Consider the following 21,469-nt stretch of genomic DNA (forward strand, 5'->3'; position numbering starts at 1 on the left):
GTGCTACTAAACCTGCCCAGGTTTCTCAGAAATCACAATAGAAAATAACTAAGTTCACATGAAAAAAAATAAAAAATGAAACAAAAAGATCCAATATGCATATAAATAAAGAGTTTAATTAAAGACATTAGAAGATCCAGGCTGGAGAAAAGGCTCAGTCAGTAAAGTACTTGCAAAGAAGAACAAGATCCAAAGGTCCCAGTTCTGTCCCAGGACACAGTAATCCCAGGGATGGAAAGGCAGAAGCAGAAAGATCCCCAAGGTCCCTTCGTATCTGTCCTGGCTAGTCTTTTGTTAACATGAGCTAGAGTCATCTCAAAGGAGGGAGCCTCAATTGATACATAAGCTACAGCTGTAGGTCATATTCTTAATTAATGATTGATGAGGAAGGGCCCAGCCCATCCTGAATGGTGCCATCCCTGGGCTGGTGGTCCTAGTTCTCTAAGAAAGCAGGCTGAGCAAGCCATGAGGAGCAAGCCAGTAAGCAGCACCCCTCCATGGCCTCTGCATCAGTTCCTGCCTCCAGGTCCCCGCCATGCTTGAGTTCCTGTCCTGACTTCCTTCAGTAATATGTAAGTCAAATAAAGCTTTTCCTCCCTGACTTTCTTGTTGGTCACAGTGTTTCATTGTAGTAATAGCAGCCCTAACTAAGACAAGTTGGTACCAGGATTGTAGGGTGTTGCTGTGAGACTGAGCTGACCTTGATGTTTTGGGAGGATTGCAGAAGGACTTAAAACTTTGGATGAAAAAACCATTGAGTGTTGACAGCTTAGTGGGCAGCTGTTGGAGCTTGGAAGATAAGGATGTTGAGAGCGGTGCTGACAATAGAGGCCTGGCTTGTCCAGTTTCAGAGGAAAGCAAAGACTCTGCTGGGCCATTTCTGTGAGGAATCTGTAGTGTCTGAACAGCTGGAGCTGAAGAATCAGCTGTGATTAACAAAAGACCAGCAAGCACCGTGGAAGAGAAATCTTTGTGTGACTGAGACAATCAGTGATCATCAGCCCCAGCTGAGAAACTAGCAGTGCTTAAGAGCCCAGCATCATTAACGTAAAGCCTTCTGGAAAGTGTTTTCTCCGGGTCAACACACAGGTGCTGTGTTCCAGAGGTGGCCAAGCCTGTTGGCAACAGAACTTGGTAGTGTACGAGTCACCCAGGTGGTACTGGTTTTGAAGGCATGAAGGAGTGTTGAGATCAGCTGAGACTTGGCTCTGTAGGAAGCCAGGAGAGGCCACTGCTGAAGGTGCAGACTCACAGGCAGTTGAAGACCCAGGATTAAAGGGACCATGCAGAGAGCCTTTGAGAGGCTATTGGGGAAGTCCATCCCACTTGCAGTAACATAAGATGACCACCAAGAAGAGCAACAGCAATGGAATAGAGCCTTCTGGAGCTTAGAACACAAGCTGTGTGTGCTGCAGGGGGTGGGGCTGGAGAAGTGACCCAAGCCCCGTGGATGAGCCCAGGAGATCGTCTGCAAATATTAAACAAACCCACAAAAGAGAAACACGAACACAGTGTACAAATCTGGGGCAAAGTAGCCATTGGTATGTCAGTGTAAGAGGAAAAGCTTGAGAAGACAGTGTAAACTGTGTCCTGTCCTGGTTTGGAATTCGCTAGATTGTGTATTTCCTTTAACGAAGTCAGTTTCGGGGAGTCTGTTCTTAAGGCAATGTAGGTTTTCTCTAGTGTGTTCCTTGCTCTCTTCTGAGTCTTGCTCACTAAATGAACTGTGAGCATCTGAATTATTCTGCAGTCTGTTTCAGGCAATCTAAAGTAGACTTTGCTTATAAAAATAAAAAAAAATTACTCTTCAGAGTTCTTCTAGCCCCACCAGTTCCCAGTTTCCAAGCCCCTTCCACATGTAACTGTTTGTTACAGTGGCACCTGCCTTCCAGGTACCATGTTCTACCCACATAGCACAGTTTGCTGAGGCTGCTGTGGTGAACTGCCCATGGAGCGATTGAGAATGTTACAGTTTCTGCCTTCCTCAAGGCGGGAGTCTGTGTCTCTGGAAGGCTCTGCACCTCAGCAGCTAGGTCACATTGAGACACTCTGCTGTGTAAGACAATAGTCACAAGATCTAGAGATTAGGGTATGACCTGGAGAAGCGGGGCATTATTTAGCCTGACACATTTGGATGTTTTATCCAATGGCCCACATTTTCACACTGGTTGTTAGTGTGGCTTTAAGAGCATGGCATAATGGAAATGGACCAAAGAATATCTTTCAAAATAACTGACAAGGGGTTCTCAGAGGTTGTAGGCCTGCATATTAATGTTACCTCATTTAACAAAACAAAGCATCGTGATTGCCCTTAGGAGACAGGATGAAGTGTCAGCTTGCAGAACAGATCATGCCTTCAAGGACGTCTGAGCAAATGGGGAGGTGATATCTATCCCCTTGACACACTGAATGCTTTGGTGTACCTGTGGCTTCAGCGCAAGACATTTAGTCTCTCCACTCACGATATTAAATTAATTCTAATAATGATGGTATTTTAGTTTATAATATACATTTTGCTTCAGAATATGATTGGTAGCCAGTGTTCAGTGACATTTTGGGTTCCTTGGTATAAGTAAAATGTCCTGTCATCTTTACAACTACAGCCACTGAAGTCTACCCCGCATACAGTAAGCTGCCACACAGGACCCAGGATTGTCTCAGTCACAGCCTGCAAGGACCATGGAGAGAAACGTCTCAGCTCAGAGTCAAAAGAGAAAAGAATAAAACATACATTTTCCTAACATTCTAAAACGGCTAAGACAGCAGAATTGTCTGGTTTTGTTCTTTGTCTACCAGGTTTGTATCTGTGGGAACATGTTTTCGAAGGCACTCTTGATCCCCCGGACGTGACTGTGCAATGTAGGGAAGGACAGTTGATTGTAGGAAGAACACAGTACAGGTACTGTTAGACAACACTGACCTTGCCTGCTGGGTGAGGCCTCATGGACCTACCAGAGGGAATATACTCTCATAAGTGTGCTCTATATTTTATCATATAGTATGCACAGTATATTTATACTTCTATAAACCTATTTTATATATTTATGCTTTAGGTTGGGAAGAATACAGAAATCTATCCTGGGAATGAATAAATAAATAAATAGGTCCTGCTTACACTTTAGTAAAGGTTGTCTTATTAAATTAGACATTTCAAGGTAATTTTGGAGGGAAAGCTGGAGACCTGTCTCAGTGGAAGATCAGTTGCCTGGCATGTGCCAGGCCCTGGGTTCAGTCCCCAGTGCAGAGAAGAGAGAAACTAAAAGTCTGTAAATAAATCCTGGGGAGTCTTATTTCACCTTGGTTTTAGCTGATGATATGGAAAACTTCATGTTCCACATTTCATACACTTGACTGGTAAATGAACACAGTGTTCTATGCCTTAGAGGACGAAAGTAAACATTACTTTCATGATTTTCTTTTCATTCGTAGTTAGGTTAACCTGGAAATACTCAGAGTCCAACTTTTACTTATGAAAACTTTTTATGTCATATCTACTATGATTTATGTAATTATGTAGGCTCTCTTTTTTTCCAAAATTCAAAATGTTTCTGTTTTGATTTTTAGATTCTAAAAAACCAGTGCATTGGCAAGACTTTCAAGGATTTTACTTTTATTTAACGTACTTATCACTGTATAATTTCTTAATTTTCAAATAGAATTAAGATGACTTTAATTAAAAAAACATAGTTTTATCATGAAGGTACTGTTTCCAGTTGGCTTTTAATGGAAATAAATATTAGTTGTTTTTATATTAGTTGTTTTACTTCTTTTGTTATTGTTGTTGTTTCAAGACAGTGTTTTTCTGTGTAGCCTTGGCTGCCCTGGACTTGCTTTGTAGACCAGGCTGGCCTCAAACTCACAACGATCTGCCTGCCTCTGCCTCCTCAGTGCTGGGATTACAGGTGCATATCACCGAACCCGGCTTGTCCCAGTTTGTCTTCAATTAAATATTTTATATAATGTTAGTACATGAGGACATGAGGACATGAATACATGTTAGATCATGAATATTCTCTCTCTTAACTAGATGCTCAGGCATCTTTACCCCTTCTCTCTCAGGCCTTCCCTCACCCTGAGCTCTCTGGGAGGTGATCTCCCTACTCCAGGATGTTCTGTGCAATCCATCCTTCTCTTCTCAGACCATGTTCTGTCAGGTGCCGCCTCTCTCTCCTTCATTTTCCACCCCCACTACTTTCCGTTGATCCTCATCCGGAACTTCAGAACGGTTGTCCACACTCACTGTTTTCACTTCCCAACTGCTCATTCCCTTGCACTTTGACTCCCAAAGTTCAGAACACTTCTGCGGCAGTGATTGCTTGGGGCAGCAGATGACAGTGTGAGTTATGGAGCATGTCTATTCCTTTTATGAAGACTCTTAAAAATATATTGCAAAGAAGAAAATACAACATTCTCCCACTTGCTAACCACTCAGACTTAATATATCTCAGCTGTCAGGAATTCTTTATGTTTAACTTTCCTCCTAACAGAATTGGTTCCAATAAAAGCCTTTTCTTTGTTTCCTACTCTTTTTATTCTTCACTAAAGAATTGCTATTAGGAATTTAATGTATAATCTCACTCACATTTTTATATTTCCACTGATGGAAGATATATAAGTATTTTTCAATACTTATTTTTATGTGTTGGGAGCCGCATGATAGTCTCGCCAGCAGAAACACATGCGGACACAGGAATCCTCCTGCAACAAAATCTTTATTACAGTCACGTGATGGAAAGAGGAGAGGACAGAGAGCCGGATGTGGTGCTGTTTATATAAGCCCAGGTCGCACCTAAGTGACGTGTCAATATCCTGATTGGCTGCTCACTCTTTACCCTGCCTGGTGACTCGGGCCCAGCATGCTTAGCGTGCTTACACAATTTGCGCATGTGTACTGGAGGCTGTTTACAGTTTTGAGGGTGGAATGTCAACGCCATCTAGTGGCATCTGAGTCTCAGCTCTCCACATCCCCCTTTTGTTTTAATAAATGAAAACTGCCTTAAAGCCTATATAAGCATGGTACAAGAGGGCCCTAAGTTCGATCAAGCGAACTCTTTTTTTGGGGAGTAAGTGATCAAGAGCTTTAGATTACTCCCTTACCCCACCACGTGCAATGGAGAAAGGTCCTCTGGGTGCAGGGGCTAAGGGAGAAGATTAAAGAAGGAGGTGACACCCATTCCCGTGCAATGGAATAAAATTCCAGGGAGTGCAAGGGCTGTCATTCTCCTATTTAGGTACCATAGCCGCTTAGGCAAAGGCAAACATTGAGACTTGGATCACTCATCGACTCAGTGCAATGGGTAAAACCCCTGAGGTACATCGACTGAGTGTCACAGTCTGTTTTAATTTTTTAACATGGATAACCAAATTTTTGGGAGATGATCCTTGTTCCAAGGCTGCTAGTACTTGCGTGATTGCGACCTAGTCAGGTTTGTTTTGGGTATTGAGTTTGCAGAACAACCAGAGTAAAAAACACTAAGCCACGACATAGCGCTGCACCAAACGTTCCAACCCCCACCCAATCTTAAATTAAGAAAAGGCAGAAGAAACCCAGGGTAAAGCCAATCTGTGGGCAATGAATCCACTCGAGTAGAATTAGTGGTCATCCTCACCGCCCTTGACTCTTTAAGCAGTAGCAGGTGTATCTGTTGAAATATCATCTGCAGCTGTCACGAGCTTTCGCGTGAGGCACTCCGGTACCCAGAATGGATTGTTTTCTTCCTGTGGGAAAACACAGACAGCTCCCCTGGATCTTATTAAAATAGGATCCGGGCCTTTCCACTGACCAGTTAAGACATCCTTTCATTTAATCATTTCCTTGGGCCTATTAGGCCCTGAGTAGTGGCGATCAGCCGCCGAATGGCCTTGACTGTCCAAATTTAAAAAATTGAGTGTGAAGAGTGCTAAGGAAACGGTCACTCGTGGCACTGAGGGCAGAGCCTCCTGGACTCCTCCCTTTTGTTTTATTAAGTAGGATTTTAGGGTGCGGTGAGCACGTTTAATAATACCCTGACTTTGAGGGTTTTATGGGAGACCGGTTAGATGGGTTATTTCCATCTGATGACAAAACTGTCTAAATTTTTGAGAAGTATAGGCTGGCCCATTGTCAGTTTTTAGAATTTTGGGCTTTCCCCAGGCACTCCATGCCTCTAGGCAATGTTGAATAACATGGGCTGCCTTTTCTCCAGTCAGGGAAGAAGCAAACATAACTCCAGAGCAAGTATCAACAGAAACATGCAAATATTGAAGTTTACCAAAAAATGAAATGTGGGTAACATCCATCTGCCACACTTGTAGTGGACAGATTCCTCTGGGATTAATCCCAACATGAGGCATAGGTAAGAACTGACAGCAATTTTGACATTGGGTAACAATATCTCTAGCTTTTTTTCTAGTAATGTCAAATCGATGACACAATGTCTCAGCTGTAACATGAAACCTTTTATGAAATTCCTTAGCCAATTTTAAATTTGAAAGGAGGGCAAATGCAATCATCTTTGTGGCTCGATCTGCCAGGTCGTTTCCATGGGACATGGGCCCCGGTAGACCGGAATGAGCCCTAATATGTGTAATAAAAACAGGGGATCTTTTGGTAATTAAGGCAAACTGAATCCTTTGAAAAATTTTTGCAAGCTTGCTAGACGCTTTAATTAATCCAGCAGCCTCTAAGATTTTGGTTGCATTTACCACATAACTAGAATCAGAAACAATATTTAAAGGACCTGGAAATTTTTTAAAAACTTCTAGCACTACTAAACATTTCACAATTTGAGGCAAGGTCTCATGATATTGCTTAGAAATAACTTTATTATTAACCACATAAGCTCTTATTCCTGTTTTTGACCCATCTGTATAAACTACCAATCCATCCCGAAGTGGTTTTTGTGATGTTACATGCGGGAAGACTACCTCCTGAGTTAAAGCAAATTGCAAAATAGGATGTCTTGGGTAATGATTATCAATTGAACCACTAAAGGAGGTAACTAGCACCGCCCAAGTATCAGAGGTAGCAGTTAATACCTGAACTTGGTGAGCCCTATAAGGCACTATTAAAGACTTTGGCTCCTTCCCAAAGTATGTAATGGCTGTTTTTAACCCACGAAGTGCGAGTTGAGCGACTGCATCTGGATACCATTCAATAATTTTTGTAGGAGAAGCATTGGGATGAACCCACACTAAGGGTCCATCTTGCCATAATACAGCAGTTGGTAAATGTTTAGTTTTAATGACACACAGGTCAATGGTCTTAGTTTTATCTACACGTTTTAATTGGGCATCCTGTAAAGCAATTTTTACCACTCGCAGGGCGTGGCTTGCAGCCGGTGTTAAGGCTCTGGGTGAAGAAATATGAGCATCCCCTTCCAAAATATCAAATAGCGGTTTTAATTCAGCAGAAGGAATCTTTAAAAACGGCCTAAGCCAATTTATATCACCTAATAATTTTTGAAAATCATTTAAGGTATGTAAATGATCCCTGTGAATTTCTATTTTTTGAGGAACAATTTGTTCTGGATAAATAACAGTCCCTAGAAAGGAACCCACTTTTGAAACTTGGACCTTTTCAGTGGCAATATGCAATTCCCATTGTTGCAGGGTTTTTTGCAACAAAGGATACGCATCTTGTAAGATGGCTAACTCCTCATGGCACAAGAGAATATCATCCATATAATGAATCAGCAACAAGGAAGGAAATTGCTGTCTAACTGGTTCAAGAGCCATCTGCACATACAATTGACACATGGTGGGGCTATAAGCCATGCCTTGAGGTAGGACTGTCCACTGATATCTTTGGTCTGGCTCATTGTGATTAACAGCAGGTAGGGTAAAGGCAAATCTCTGTCTGTCTCGTGGGCACAATGGAATAGAGAAAAAACAATCCTTGATGTCTATTATTATAATTCTCCATTGCTTAGGCAGGGCTGAAAGCAGAGGCAAGCCTCGTTGCACTGTTCCAAATAATCGCATCTGTGGATTAATAGCCCTCAGGTCATGGAGAAGCCTCCACTTTCCTGATTTCTTTTTTATAACAAAAATGGGTGTATTCCAGGGGGAAGTAGATGGTTCCAAATGACCAAGCTGTACCTGTTCTTTAACCAGCCTTGTAGCGGCTTCTAGCTTTTTAGAGGAAAGGGGCCATTGAGGAACCCATACGGCTTCCTCTGTGAGCCAAGATATGGGCATGGAACCCTCAATGGCAGTTAATGAAAACCCAGGCCTTGTTTTCCTGTATTATTTTCCTGTGAAATCGGGTGCAATCTCCCTTGTTCCTGTTTACCAAGGCCTTTTCCTTCCTTATAACCCATCCTTTTTATTATATCAATTGCCTGTTGAAAGTACTCATTGGTCAATGTTAATCCTAAATCCTGCAAAATATCTCTTTCCCAGAAATTGACAGGGAGAGGAAGAACATATGGTATGAAACTTCCTGTTTGACCTTCCGGTGCTTGCCACCTCAAAGAGCATGAACTAACTGCAGGGCTGGCCTCATATCCCAACCCTTGTAAGGAGTGGGATGATTGTGTAACAGGCCACGCCTTAGGCCACCAGGTGGAAGAGATAATGCTTTTATCAGCCCCTGTGTCCAAAATACCAGTAAAACCTTTTCCTTCTATTTGTAATTGTAAGGTAGGTCTGGTCTAAAGATCAACTACCAAATGAGCAAAATCTGTTCCTGTGGAACCGAGTCCTCTTGTGCCCCTTGGTGTTTTGGTAGATGGAAAACAGTCATGAAGACTTGGGAGGAGGACTAATTGAGCAATCCTTTCTCCAGGAGAAATAGAAAATATGCCTTGGGGGCAGGAACAAAGCACCTGGAGCTGTCCCGTAAAATCCTGATCTAAAATTCCAGGATGGACCATAAGCCCTTTTAAAGTGAGAGAAGAGCGACCCAGAATAAGACTGACACTTCCTTCAGGCAGGGGACCTTCAAACTCCACTGGGACAGGTTGCACCCCCATGTGTGGCATTAATAAGAATTAGGAGGTGGAACGGAGGTCCAGGCCTGCTGATCCTCTTGTTGCTCTATAGCTGGATAAGCCCTCCTGCTGTCTGTCTGTGTCCCATTTTTTGAGACTTGGAGCCCTGAAATCCGTTTTTTGGAATATTTTCATTTCTCTCATTAGGGGGGGGTTTCATGCTGGATAAGCTTTCCCTGAATATCTCTAATTGAACGGCACTCATTAGCCAGTGATTGCCCTTTTTACACTTTGGGCAAAGTCCAGGAACCTTCTTTTGCACAGACACACGACAGTCTCTCTTAAAATGACCCATTTGCCACAATTAAAACAAACATTATTATTTTCAGAACTTGGGCGGTTATTGCTCTGTAATATAGCTTCCGCCAGCCCGGTGTTGGTAAGCGGGCCTCCGAGTCCTCGGCAAACTTTTATCCAGTCTGTCAGTCCTTTGTCCCTTCTGGGGGTAATGACTGCCTTGCATTCTGGTGAAGTATTTTTATACACCAGTTGTTCTATCATTGGCCGGACCCTTTCCGGGTCTCCAAATATCCTGCCTGCTGCATCCGTCATTCTGGCCACAAATTTTGGGAATGACTCCTGAGGACCCTGGATAATTTTTGTTAAATGGCCCTCGGTCCCACCCTTCTTTGAAAGGGCCTTCCATGCTTTAATTGCAGCAGCAGATATTTGGCCATACGCTCCCCAATCATAATGTGTCTGTTGCTGGACATGCGGACCTTGTCCTGTTAGTAGCTCAAATGTCCAGCGTCGTTGATTGTCTTCTGCATTGGCATTAGCACTAGCTTGGGATTGACAGGCATCATACCATAGGGCTTTCCATTCCAAATACACTCCCATATTAGGGAGGGCAGCTTTCACTACAGTCTGCCAATCATTTGGGGTCATTGCTGTAGAGCCTAGCCTCTCAAGCTGCGTAATTGTGAAATTAGCATCCACCCCGTACTTATTAACTGACTCTGCCAGTTCCTTGACTAGAGGGTAATCTACAGGTACGTGGACACGGCCTCCCTCCACATCTTCAAATACTGGAAAATCTGAAAAATTTTGTGTCTATCTTCTGTTGAAAAGAAGGAATCAGGACAGTGCCTCCCGGTGTAGGATGGGGGAGCACTAGAGACAACGGGAGCGGCCAACTGAGAAAGTGCGCCCTTCCTGTTCCTCATACTACTTTGCTTTTGATATAATAGTAACGGCCGCTCATCCGGATGGTATCGTTTTTCCTCATAGCGGGCTGCTTCCCCCTCCAAATCCTCTTTGCCAGAGGGATATAGCTGCTCAAATCCCAGGGTGTTCTTTCCCTGACCTCTCTCTTCCACGGCTTTAACGTCCACAGAAGGGTCTTTTTTCTTAGAGACGTCTCTATTTCTATCCATTGGGGCCCCTAATCTATTCTCACGTCCTGATTCTGGCATGTCGTCTCGCATCTCCCCTACCATTATTAACCTTTTGCTAATCCCTTTCCTTCCGAGGCAGGCCTCAAGTTTGCACGAAACCAAAAAAAGGAGAGCTATGGCAGCTATCACAGCAGGGAAGGCCATAAGGGCTTCTGCTAGCCGAAATGAGAAACGGGATAAATAAAGATCGAACGTGTCTTTCAAGACAAACCTTAATGTTGCGGATCTGAATTCCTCCCCACTAACGGGGGCTCTCCTTACCCAGCATTGGCGGTAGCAGGCTCCCTGCTCCCGGGTTTCAGCACCAGATGTTGGGAGCCGCATGATAGTCTGTGTGCTGCAGGGGGTGAGGCTGGAGAAGTCACCCAAGCCCCTTGCAGGATCCCAGAAGATCATCTGCAAATATTAAACAAGCCCACAAAAGAGAAACACGAACACAGGGTACAAATGTGGGGCAAAGCAGCCATTGGTAAGTCAGTGTAAGAGGAAAAGCTTGAACAGTGTAAACTGTGTCCTGTCCTGGTATGGAATATGCTAGATTGTGTATTTCCTTTATGAAGTCAGTTTCAGGGAGTCTGTTCTTAAGGCAATGTAGGTTTTCTGTACTGTGTTCCTTGCTCTCTTCTGAGTCTTGCTCACTAAATGAACTGTGAGCATCTGAATTATTCTGCAGTCTGTTTCAGGCAATCTAAAGTAGACTTTGCTTACAAAAATAAAAATAAAAAAAAGTTACTCTTCAGAGTTCTTCCAGCCACCCCCATTTCCCAGTTTCCAAGCCCCTTCCACATGTAACTTTGTTACAGTGGCACCTCCCTTCCAGGTGTTCTACCCACATGGCACAGTTTGCTGAGGCTGCAGTAGCGAACTGCCCATGGAGTGATTGAGAACGTTACAGCTTCCACCTTCCTCAAGGTGGGAGTGTCTGTGTCTCTGGAAGGCTCTGCACCTCAGCAGCTAGGTCACATTGAGACACTCTGCTGTGTAAGACAATAGTCACAGGATCTAGAGATTAGGGTATGACCTGGAGAAGAGGGGCATTATTTAGGCTGACACATTTGGATGTTTTATACAATGGCCCAAATTTTCACAATGGTTGTTAGTGTGGCTTTAAGAGCATGGCATAATGGAAATGGACCAAAGAATATCTTTCAAAATAACTGACAAGGGGTTCTCAGAGGTTGTAGGCCTGCATATTAATGTTACCTCATGTAACAAAACAAAGCATCGTGGTTGCCCTTAGGAGACAGGATGAAGTGTCTGTCAGCTTGCAGAGGGGATCATGCCTTCAAGGATGTCTGAGCAAATGGGGAGGTGATATCTATCCCCTTGACACACTGAATGCTTTGTTGTACTTGTGGCTTCAGCACAAGACACTTAGTCTCTCCACTCACGATATTAAATTAATTCTAATAACGATGGTATTTTAGTTTATAATATACATTTTGCTTCAGAATATGATGGGTAGCCGGGGTTCAGTGACATTTGGGGTTCCTCGGTATAAGTAAAATGTCCTGTCATCTTTACAACTACAGCAACTGAAGTCTGCCCCGCATACAGTAAGCTGCCACACATGATCGAGGATTGTCTCAGTCACCGCCTGCAACTGACCATGGAGAGAAACGTCTCAGCTCAGAGTCAAAAGAGAAAAGAATAAAACATACATTTTCCTGACATTCTAAAACAGCTAAGACAGCAGATGTGTCTGGTTTTGTTCTTTGACTACCAGGTTTGTATCTGTGAGAACATGTTTTTGAAGGCACTCTTGATCCCCCGGAGAAATAGGACCATTCCCTTCGCAATGGAGGGAAGGACAATTGATTGTAGGAAGAACACAGTACAGGTACAGATAGACAACACTGACCTTGCCTGCCGCGTGACGCCTCATGTATCTACTGGAGGGAATATACTCTCATAAGTATGTTCTATATTTTATCATATAGTATGCACAGTATATTTATACTTTTATAAACCTATTTTATATCTTTATGCTTCAGCTTGGGAAGAAAACAGAAATCAATCCTGGGAATGAATAAATAAATAAATAGGTCCTGCTTACACTTTAGTAAACGTTTTCTTATTAAATTAGACATTTCAAGGTAATTTTGGAGGGAAAGCTGGAGACCTGCCTCAGTGGCAGATGAGTTGCCTAGTATGTGCCAGGCCCCGGGTTCAGTCCCCAGTGCAGAGAAGAAAGAAATTAAGTCTGTAAATTAATTCTGGGGAGTCTTATGTCTGTTTTGGTTTTAGCTCATGATATGGAAAACTTCATTACATACACTTGACTGGTAAATGAACACAATGTTCTATGCCTTAGAGGACGAAAATAAACATTACTTTCATGATTTTCTTTTCGTTCGTAGCTAGGTTAACCTGGAAATACTCAGAGTACAACTGTTACTTATTAAAACATTTTATGTCATATCGACTATGATTTACGTGATTATGTAGGCTCCCTTTTTTTCCAAAATTCAAAATGTTTCTGTTTTGAGTTTTAGATTCTAAAAAACCAGTGCATTGCCAACACTTTCAAGGATTTTACTTTTATGTAACTTACTTATCACTGTATAATTTTTAATTTTCAAATAGAATTAAGATGACTTTAATTTAAAAAAAACATAGTTTTATCATGAAGTTACTATTTCCAGTTGGCTTTTAATGGAAATAAATATTAGTTGTTTTTATATTAGTTGTTTTACTTCTTTTGTTATTATTGTTTCAAGACAGTGTTTTTCTGTGTAGCCTTGGCTGCCCTGGACTTGCTTTGTAGACCAGGCTGGCCTCAAACTCACAACGATCTGCCTGCCTCTGCCTCCTCAGTTTTGGGATTACAGGTGTACATCACTGAACCCGGCTTGTCCCAGTTTGTCTTCAATTAAATATTTTATATAATGTTAGTACATGAGGACATGAATACATGTTAGATCATGAATACATGATCCAGTCCAACCTGCATTCCCTCCCCTCCAGTTCCTTCTCTGTACAACCCACCACTTCTCCCTTCAACCTTATGTTCACATGTGTGCCCACATACACACCTCGGCAGCCTGCAGCTACCAGCTGGTTTTGAGAACAGGTTTATGTGGAAGCTCATTGATTAGGCTAGGCTGTCTGGACAGTGAGCACCAGGGATCTGCCTCTCCATCACGACATCAGCCTTTCATCTTAGTTCAAGAATTGTCCTTAGGTCCTCATGCTCACGGCACAAGCACTTTGCCAACCCAGCTAGCTCCCTAGCCTGTCATTGCTGACTCTCTCAAAGGAATCATGCATGCAGTGTAAACAAGTATTTAGCCTCATTGTTCTAATCTCATTGTAGGTTGTGTGTATACTCCTAAGCTTCACACTAGTTAGATTTCACTGCTTGAAAGAGTAAGTGGATCTTAGTGGCAGGAAGGCTGTCATAGAATGTGCAACACCTTGGGTTCAATGGCCAGTACAAAAAAAAAAAAAAAGTGAATGTCTATTGCATGCATAAATTGCTTTCTGTGTTTATAGTTGAGCAGTGAACATGTCAGTGGACTAACATTGCAGAGACGTTTCTGGAATTCAACTAGTCTATAGAATGGAATATGTGAGACTCTCATTTCTTCCCTGAAGGCACAGTCATGCGTGTCATCCTTAAGCGTATAATTACTTGGTATTACCACAGTGATAGAAAACATTGTTAACTACCACGAAGAAAGTCTAAGCCCAGTTTTCCTTTCTGAGGTTTGTACGCAAGATTTTACAATCATGGAAGAAACCTTGTTCTTTCCTCTTAGAGAACTTTGTAGTCAAGTTCTGTGACAGACTTTTGAAATACCTTATTAAAAAATGAAAAGTAGTAGATAATGTATGCAAAGTGAATGAAGTCTCATGGAATCGCAAGTTGTAGTCTCAGTCAAGTTACACTGATGCTAACTTAAGTGAGTTTCAAAACTCTACTGTTTGCACAGTTACTTCGACTGAAATGATTCCTCTGGGCTCGCTATATGGAAGTGCTTACTCTGAAGATATTTTTCAGTTGAAGCAAGCGGTAGAAAAATATATTGAACATTGTAAGTTCTGATGCTTACACATATGCTGAGTAACCCACAAGAGCAAATTAGAATTCTGTACATGATTATTTTCAGTTAATGGATTTTCAGTAATAACCTTAGATAATTAGAACACAAAGAACACAACACTCATTCTGTACATTATACTACTCATACACAAGCCTTATTTTTATAATGTTAGTGTATAGTAGGAAATTTTCATGTTTTAAACTAAGGGTTGGAAATACAGCTCAGTTGGTAGAACTCTCACTGAACATGCGCACATCTGGCCTTGGTTCCCAGCGCCACATGGACAGGGAGTGGGGCGCACATTCTTATTCCTAGCACACTGAGAGTGAGGGCATCTGTAATTCTCTCCCTTAACTAGATGCGCAGGCATCTTTACCCCTTCTCTCTCGAGCCTTCCCTCACCCTGAGCTCTCTAGGAGGTGATCTCCCTACTCCAGGATGTTCTGCGCATTCCATCCTTCTCTTCTCAGACCATGTTCTGTCAGGTGATGCCTCTCTCTCCTTCATTTTCCTCCCCCACTACATTCTGTTGATCCTCATCCGGAATTTCAGAATGGTTGTCCCCACTCACTGTTTTCACTTCCCAACTGCTCATTCCCTTGCACTTTGACTCCCAAAGTTCAGAACACTTCGGCGGCAGTGATTGCTTGGGGCAGCAGATGACAGTGTGAGTTTTGGAGCATGTCTATTCCTTTTATGAAGACTCTTAAAAATATATTGCAAAGAAGAAAATACAACATTCTCCAACTTGCTAACCACTCAGACTTAATATATCTTAGCTGTCAGGAATTCTCTATGTTTAACTTTCCTCCTAACAGAATAGTTTCCAATAAAACCTTTTCTTTTTTTCTTACTCTTTTTATTCTTCACTAAAGAATTGCTATTAGGAATTTAATGTATAATCTCACTCAGATTTTTATATTTCTACTGATGGAAGATATATAAGTATTTTTCCATACTTATTTTTATGTACTTTCATATTTACATAAAATTATCCTTTAAGGGCTGGTAAGATGACTTGCCAGGTAAAAGTGGTTGCCCTTAACTCAGACAACCTGAATTCAACCCCAAGTTCTGCATGGTGGAAGGAGAGAACCAACTCCTCCAAGTTGTCCTCTGGCTGTCACAAGCACGCCTTGGCACGCATGCACATAAATCCTTTTAATTATGCTCAGAATCTCCTGAAGCTTGATGCATTCCTTTACATTGTATCTTAATGCCTTGCCTTCAGTGAAGAAATGAGAGTCCACTCTCATATACTAGCTGAATTTCTACATCCAAAGCTTTCTATTATTCTGTCCCACTTGCTCAGAAGAACTTGCATTATACAAATTGCACTTCCAACAAGAATATTAATTAAATCTTATTCTAGATTTTATATAAAACGATTGAAATTTCCTTTGTTCAGTTTTGTTTATCTCTTGCTTGTGGTGTGTTGTTTTCAACAGCTTCATCACTTGCCCGGGTGTGGTTCCAGGGTACTTCTCCATAGACGTGGACAATGTGGTCCTTGTGTTAAATGGAAGAGAAAAAGCAAAGATCTTCCATGCCACCCAGTGGTTACTTTATGCACAGAATTTAATGCAAACCCAGAAACTGCGGCATCTGGCTGTTGTCTTGCTTGGAAATGAATACTGTGACAATGACTGGATAATGCAGTTCCTCAAAAGAAATGGAGGCTTTGTGGACCTACTTTTCATAACATACGACAGCCCTTGGATTAATGGCGCAGATGTTTTCCAGTGGCCTTTAGGTGTAGTAACGTAAGTACAAGATAAGAAAGGCATCCCTCGGGTGTTCTGAAGAGAACGGGGAAGATGGTGTTTTATTTTATTTTATTTTTAAACTCATAATGTGAATTTGAATTTATTTGGAATTTGCAAATTTGTTTGTAGATTTTATACAGACTTAGATAATTAGTAACATGCTTGACAATTTGGCATAATAGAATTTATGACTTTAGCCTCCCCATGTGCTATTAAGCAGAAATCCAAATCTAGTCAGTTATCTTTTCCTCTGATACACTGTTATATTTGATTATGAAATATTTGCATATTTGAAAGAAAGTGGTAGATTTAATGCATCACACATGAAGATGGTGTTTTAAATGGCAGTAGGTTCACTGGTGATGAAGCAGGCCTATCTTTCCTACCATCAAAAAGAGTGGCCTAGAGCCTCAGTGGCAATAGTAACTACTTTGTTGTATTTTACCGTCTTCTGAGGAGAAATGAAGAGTACTTGTTTGTTCTAAAAATGGATATAGGATAAAAATTTAAGCTTAATAGTGCCCTGAAGAGAGGTTTAGCAGAGAATGAACAAAGACAAAGCCATAATTCTAGTTTAAACAAATACTGTTGTGGCAATATTTTTATATACTGTATAGACTTCCCTTGGGTTTGTGATTGGCTGACTTGATGTTAATCTCAACTGTAAAAGCAGAGGTTAATTAAATGATAGTTTAGGATCCTCAATATATAATCATCCTCCAGTTTAAAAAAAATGGAAAACATTTTTTAAACTTTCTGTGGATAGATTTTTAATAGTAAGAGATAGGCTCTCAGTAGTATATAAACTTTCTGAGGTCAGGAGTTTTCTTCCCAGATTTAAAATAGTTCTGTAGAAATGGGCTATAGAGGTGGCTGGGGCAGTTAAGAACAATTACTGCTCATATAGGAAACTCAGATTCAGTTCTAAGCACCCACATGCTGTGTGTCTCATAGCCATGTGTGATTACAGTTCCAAGGCTCTGAATCCCTGTTCTGAACTCTGTGGGTGCTTGGCTACACATGGAGACAAGCAGGCACACAAATATACTAATATACACATAAATTTAAAAAAAGTAAATTTTAAAATAATGCTTATACACAGTAGGTACTCACATATTTGTTGAGGAAATGAATCATCTCACTGATAGAATTAAATCTGACATTCGTTATTATGTCACTGGTTACCACCATGTCTTAATTCAGACTGCTTTAGCTGTACAAATGTCACTAGAGAAATGCCAGGGACAGGTATTCCCACCCCTATGTGGACAACATTCCAGGCGAACAGGTTTAGGCTGGGACCAGCCTTAAAATTTCAAAAACTTTGTAAGTACACCCAACCTTCAGAAAAATCTATTTATTGAAAAGAGCCTGTATTTGTAGAAATGTTTATACTTTTTCCACATTGTATGACATCACCTACTCGCCTAATAGAAGACAGAATCATAGTCATTTTGGTGTTGCCAACCTCACCCTGTTCCCGATGAGGAGACATTGGGAAGCATCCGGAAACCTTTTGGTTGTCTCAACTGAAGAGGGGGAATTATAACAACTGGTGTCAAGGGGGTAGAGCCCAGGAATGTTATTAAACATGGTGCAGTGTATGGCAGTCTTTAAAACAAAAAGTTATTTGACCCAAAATGCCATAATAATCTTGTGTACAGGATAGACTACAGGCACACATTTATATGCAAACCAGTGCCCATGGAATGAGCCCCCTCTATAGAATAACAGGTTTGTTGTAAGCAGTGATTAATATATCTTCTAGTAAACTGCTGATAGTCCTAACATCTGTATAACCAAATCACCACATAGAGACTGGCTTTATTTAGTTAACCTAGAACACAGTGCTGGGCAATAATTACTCCATCCTAAACATCCAAGCCCTCATAGTTTCCTAACATTTAGATTTCCCATGTTATACTTGCTTTTTGTGAAATATTATGTCCAGGCCATCTCCACGTAGTTCCAAGATCTCTCCTCCAGCTCTCTCTCCTAGCTCTCCTCTCCTCCCACTGCCCTCTGGCTCCTCCCCTCTTTCCTGTCCTCTGGCTCCTTTCAGCTCAATATTGTGTCTAATTTCTTTATTTTGGGATGTTTGCACACAGTTGAGACAGTATGCTTAAAATAAGTATCACAAGGCAATATCCAGATTGAAACCAGACAGATGGGGGGGGGGGGGAATCAGCATTTGAATGAACAAGGGTAAGGTGTATACATTTCAAAAGAATGTTATACCAACACAGGTTTTATTCATTGTTTTATTCTTTGGAATTTTTTTGAAATTAACTCTTCAGAGATCATGATTATAACAGTATATTTTCTTTTTAGTGGACAAATAGGACTGTTTATGTCTATGGTGTACAATGTGCTTAGAAATCATTGTCCTTAACAGATGGCTTAACAAGCCAAGCTGAGGGGCATCCTACCATATAGTAATTCATTACTTGCTTTTATAGATACAGAAAGTTTCCCGTTGTTGAAGCCAGCTGGTTGATGCTGCATGATGAGAGGCCCTACATATGTAATTTTTTAGGAACTGTCTATGAAAACTCATCAAGACAAGCACTGATGAACATTTTGAAACAAGATGGAAGTGATAAACTTTGTTGGGTTTCTGCAAGAGAGCAGTAAGTTCAATGTTTGCATGGTTCCTTCCTGTTGCTCTCCAATCCAAATGTCACCTTGTGTACAAATAGGTTTCCAGAGAAACAGTGGTAACTGCTTATTCCAGCCTCCTGTCTAAAGGTACAGTAGTAACTAAAACGTAGGAAACTGGCTTTTCTCCAGTCTTTCCCATTATAATCAGGAAGCAAGTATTGATGGAGTAATGAAAGTCATTTTGCAATAATTTCTTTTGCTATTAAATAAACACATGGAGTATAAAGCTGAGTGGCCAGGGAATGGATGCCTAAAACATATGCTTCTAGATCTAAAAATTTATTTTTTAATTGTGACAGAAATTGCCTTCTAGATGGATATCACTAATTACTATGAATTTAATACAATTACTGTTAATGTAATTGTATTAAATTCATTTACTCTGAGTTACCAAACAACTTCCAAATGACAAAAACCATCTTACTCATAAAAACAGTGAAAACAAAACAAAAACAGTGCCCTCATAGCACTTGTTGGAGGAGACAAGTAAAACAGTGTGTGTCAGGAGATGGTAATGACGTGTGAGAAGAGAATTAAAGACAAGAAGGCCACAGAGAGGACTGAGGTGGAGGGTAGAACATTTGTTTTCAGGTAGCGAAGGAGAGCACCAGGTGGAGGGCTATATTATATACAGGCCTGAAGAGGGCACAAGAGTCAGCAGGGTCCATTTAGAGAGGGGAGGCAAGGCAAAGGACATAAGGCAGGGGGGTGCTTACACAGCAGCTGAAGGGCTGGTGAGTGAGAGGTGGTATGAGAGAGCAAAGTCTTACTGGAGGACAAGCACTAATAAAATGGTTCTGGTTGAGCTGAGCTAGAGGTCAGGTAGTACCCTCTGTGCTCCTGCTGCTTCTAGACCATTCTGTCCTTCTGCACCCGGAACCCCAGTTCTCAGTCTCATGCCAGTGTGTATAACTGGAACTCTGTAGCCCTGAGCCTTCACCTTCACCTTACCTCCCTGATTCCTTAAAGACTGGAGCTCCATTGCCCCTCTGGCTGACACCAGTCTTGTCTGAATTCTTGGTGACTTCTAAGTCTAGCCAATCCTTCTATCACCTTGGTATAAGGTTTCTTTCCTTTCTCCCCTTCATAGATCATAGGCTTCGATCAGCCATTTCCTGTTATGGTCATTTCCTAAATGACCACTTGCATTTCACATACCACAATGTTTCTCCATGACCTGGAATTCTAGCATTTCTGTTGGTAATCATCCTATCTTGCCATTCCAACTCATTCTCTGTAATGGGACTCCACAGTTCAGCTGGAATTTACAACATGGTTTTTACTATGCCCAGATTGTTCTTCCTGTCCCTGTATCAACTTCTGAATTACACAGCTTAAATTCTACAGTCAACCAGCCCTGCATATATGTTCCCCTTTCTAATTCCCCCATCTAGCGAGCCCTACCTGTCTAGTCTCCCCTTCTGCCCACCCCATAGCCATACTCACGCAGCTGTGCATAAGTTTAGACAGTCTGAAAGCTGAAGAACCCATCACTCCTATATTTCCTAAAGTATCCCCCCTTCGTCCTCAAAGACTGCTTTATACCTTCTGTCCTAACCTCTTGACACCTCCTCAGTCTCCCTTTAGAGATTGGAGCTTATTTCACTAAGAGAATACGAATAGAAAAGAATGCTAGGCTCAGCTTCTGCATGTATGTGGCCTATATATTCATTCCATTCTCAAGACCACAGCCAGATTGATTGTTAAAATGTTTATTGCTTATGTCGTTCCCTCTTCAGAACACTACAGTTGAGTCTTCTGTAAGCAGACTTTATGGTTTTTGACTGCTCACCTAAGTTCCCCTACTTCCACCTTGCTGGCCTCCCTGCCAGTTCTTGGGGCTTCAGACTTTCTAGAAAATGTCCTGACTTAACTCAAAGACCTAATGCCCACCACTGGATAAAGCACAGCTGCATCAGAGTAAGACAAGAGGACACAGCACTCCGGAAATACGATTGAATGAATATTACCCATTCGAAGATTGATCACTGGATATTTTTAAATATAAAGTAATAAAATGTTCAGATTATTTCCAAATGTTCAAAACAAAAAAAAAAACTTTTCTTAGGTAGTCTTACGTAGCACAGGCTGGCCTCAAACTCGGTATTTAGCCCAGGATGATGTTAAACTCCTGATTCTTCCTATGCCTCCCAACTTGTAGAATTAGGGAATTATATACCCAGTTTATGGATAGATGATGATCAATACTAGGTCTGAGTTCTAGCAGCTGGGCTATACCCACACCCCCAAACCTTAAAGAAGTTTTAAGAAATGTGTTTGGCCCAACATTTTCAATGCCTCTCATATTTATCATCTCTCTGATGTGTTCACATTTTTTATAAATGACATTAAAAGATTTGCTTCAAAAAAGATGCCATAGGAAAGTAAAACCTTACAGGGATTTCCTTGTTGTTTGTTTAATTTCCTAGGTGGTAGCCTCAGGAGACAAATGAAAGTCTTAAGAATTACCAAGATGCTTTGCTTCAGAGTGACCTCACTTTGTGTCCTGTAGGAGTGAACACAGAGTGTTACAGAATATATGAGGCCTGCTCGTTTGGCTCCATTCCTGTGGTAGAAGATGTGATGACAGCTGGCCACTGTGGAAACATGTCCAGTCACCACAGCGC

The 21,469-nt window shown here is 41.5% G+C and overlaps 1 protein-coding gene across 1 annotated transcript in view; it reads left to right on the top strand.

Annotated features, from left to right (window-relative positions):
• Nucleotides 1-1,450: 1,450 nt before the first annotated feature.
• LOC132648666 (ribitol-5-phosphate xylosyltransferase 1-like) overlaps nucleotides 1,451-21,469 on the top strand; it is a gene marked incomplete at its 3' end in the record, with an annotated part of 111,695 nt that continues 91,676 nt past the window's right edge. Inside the window, exons 1-4 of the mRNA XM_060370891.1 lie at nucleotides 1,451-1,541; nucleotides 2,797-2,899; nucleotides 15,864-16,178; nucleotides 18,641-18,811. Coding sequence (XP_060226874.1) covers nucleotides 1,451-1,541; nucleotides 2,797-2,899; nucleotides 15,864-16,178; nucleotides 18,641-18,811 — 680 coding nt within the window. The remainder of the gene's footprint in view (nucleotides 1,542-2,796; nucleotides 2,900-15,863; nucleotides 16,179-18,640; nucleotides 18,812-21,469) is intronic.

Source organism: Meriones unguiculatus, chromosome 17 (assembly GCF_030254825.1).
Source record: "Meriones unguiculatus strain TT.TT164.6M chromosome 17, Bangor_MerUng_6.1, whole genome shotgun sequence".
In the NCBI taxonomy this organism is placed as follows: domain Eukaryota; kingdom Metazoa; phylum Chordata; class Mammalia; order Rodentia; family Muridae; genus Meriones; species Meriones unguiculatus.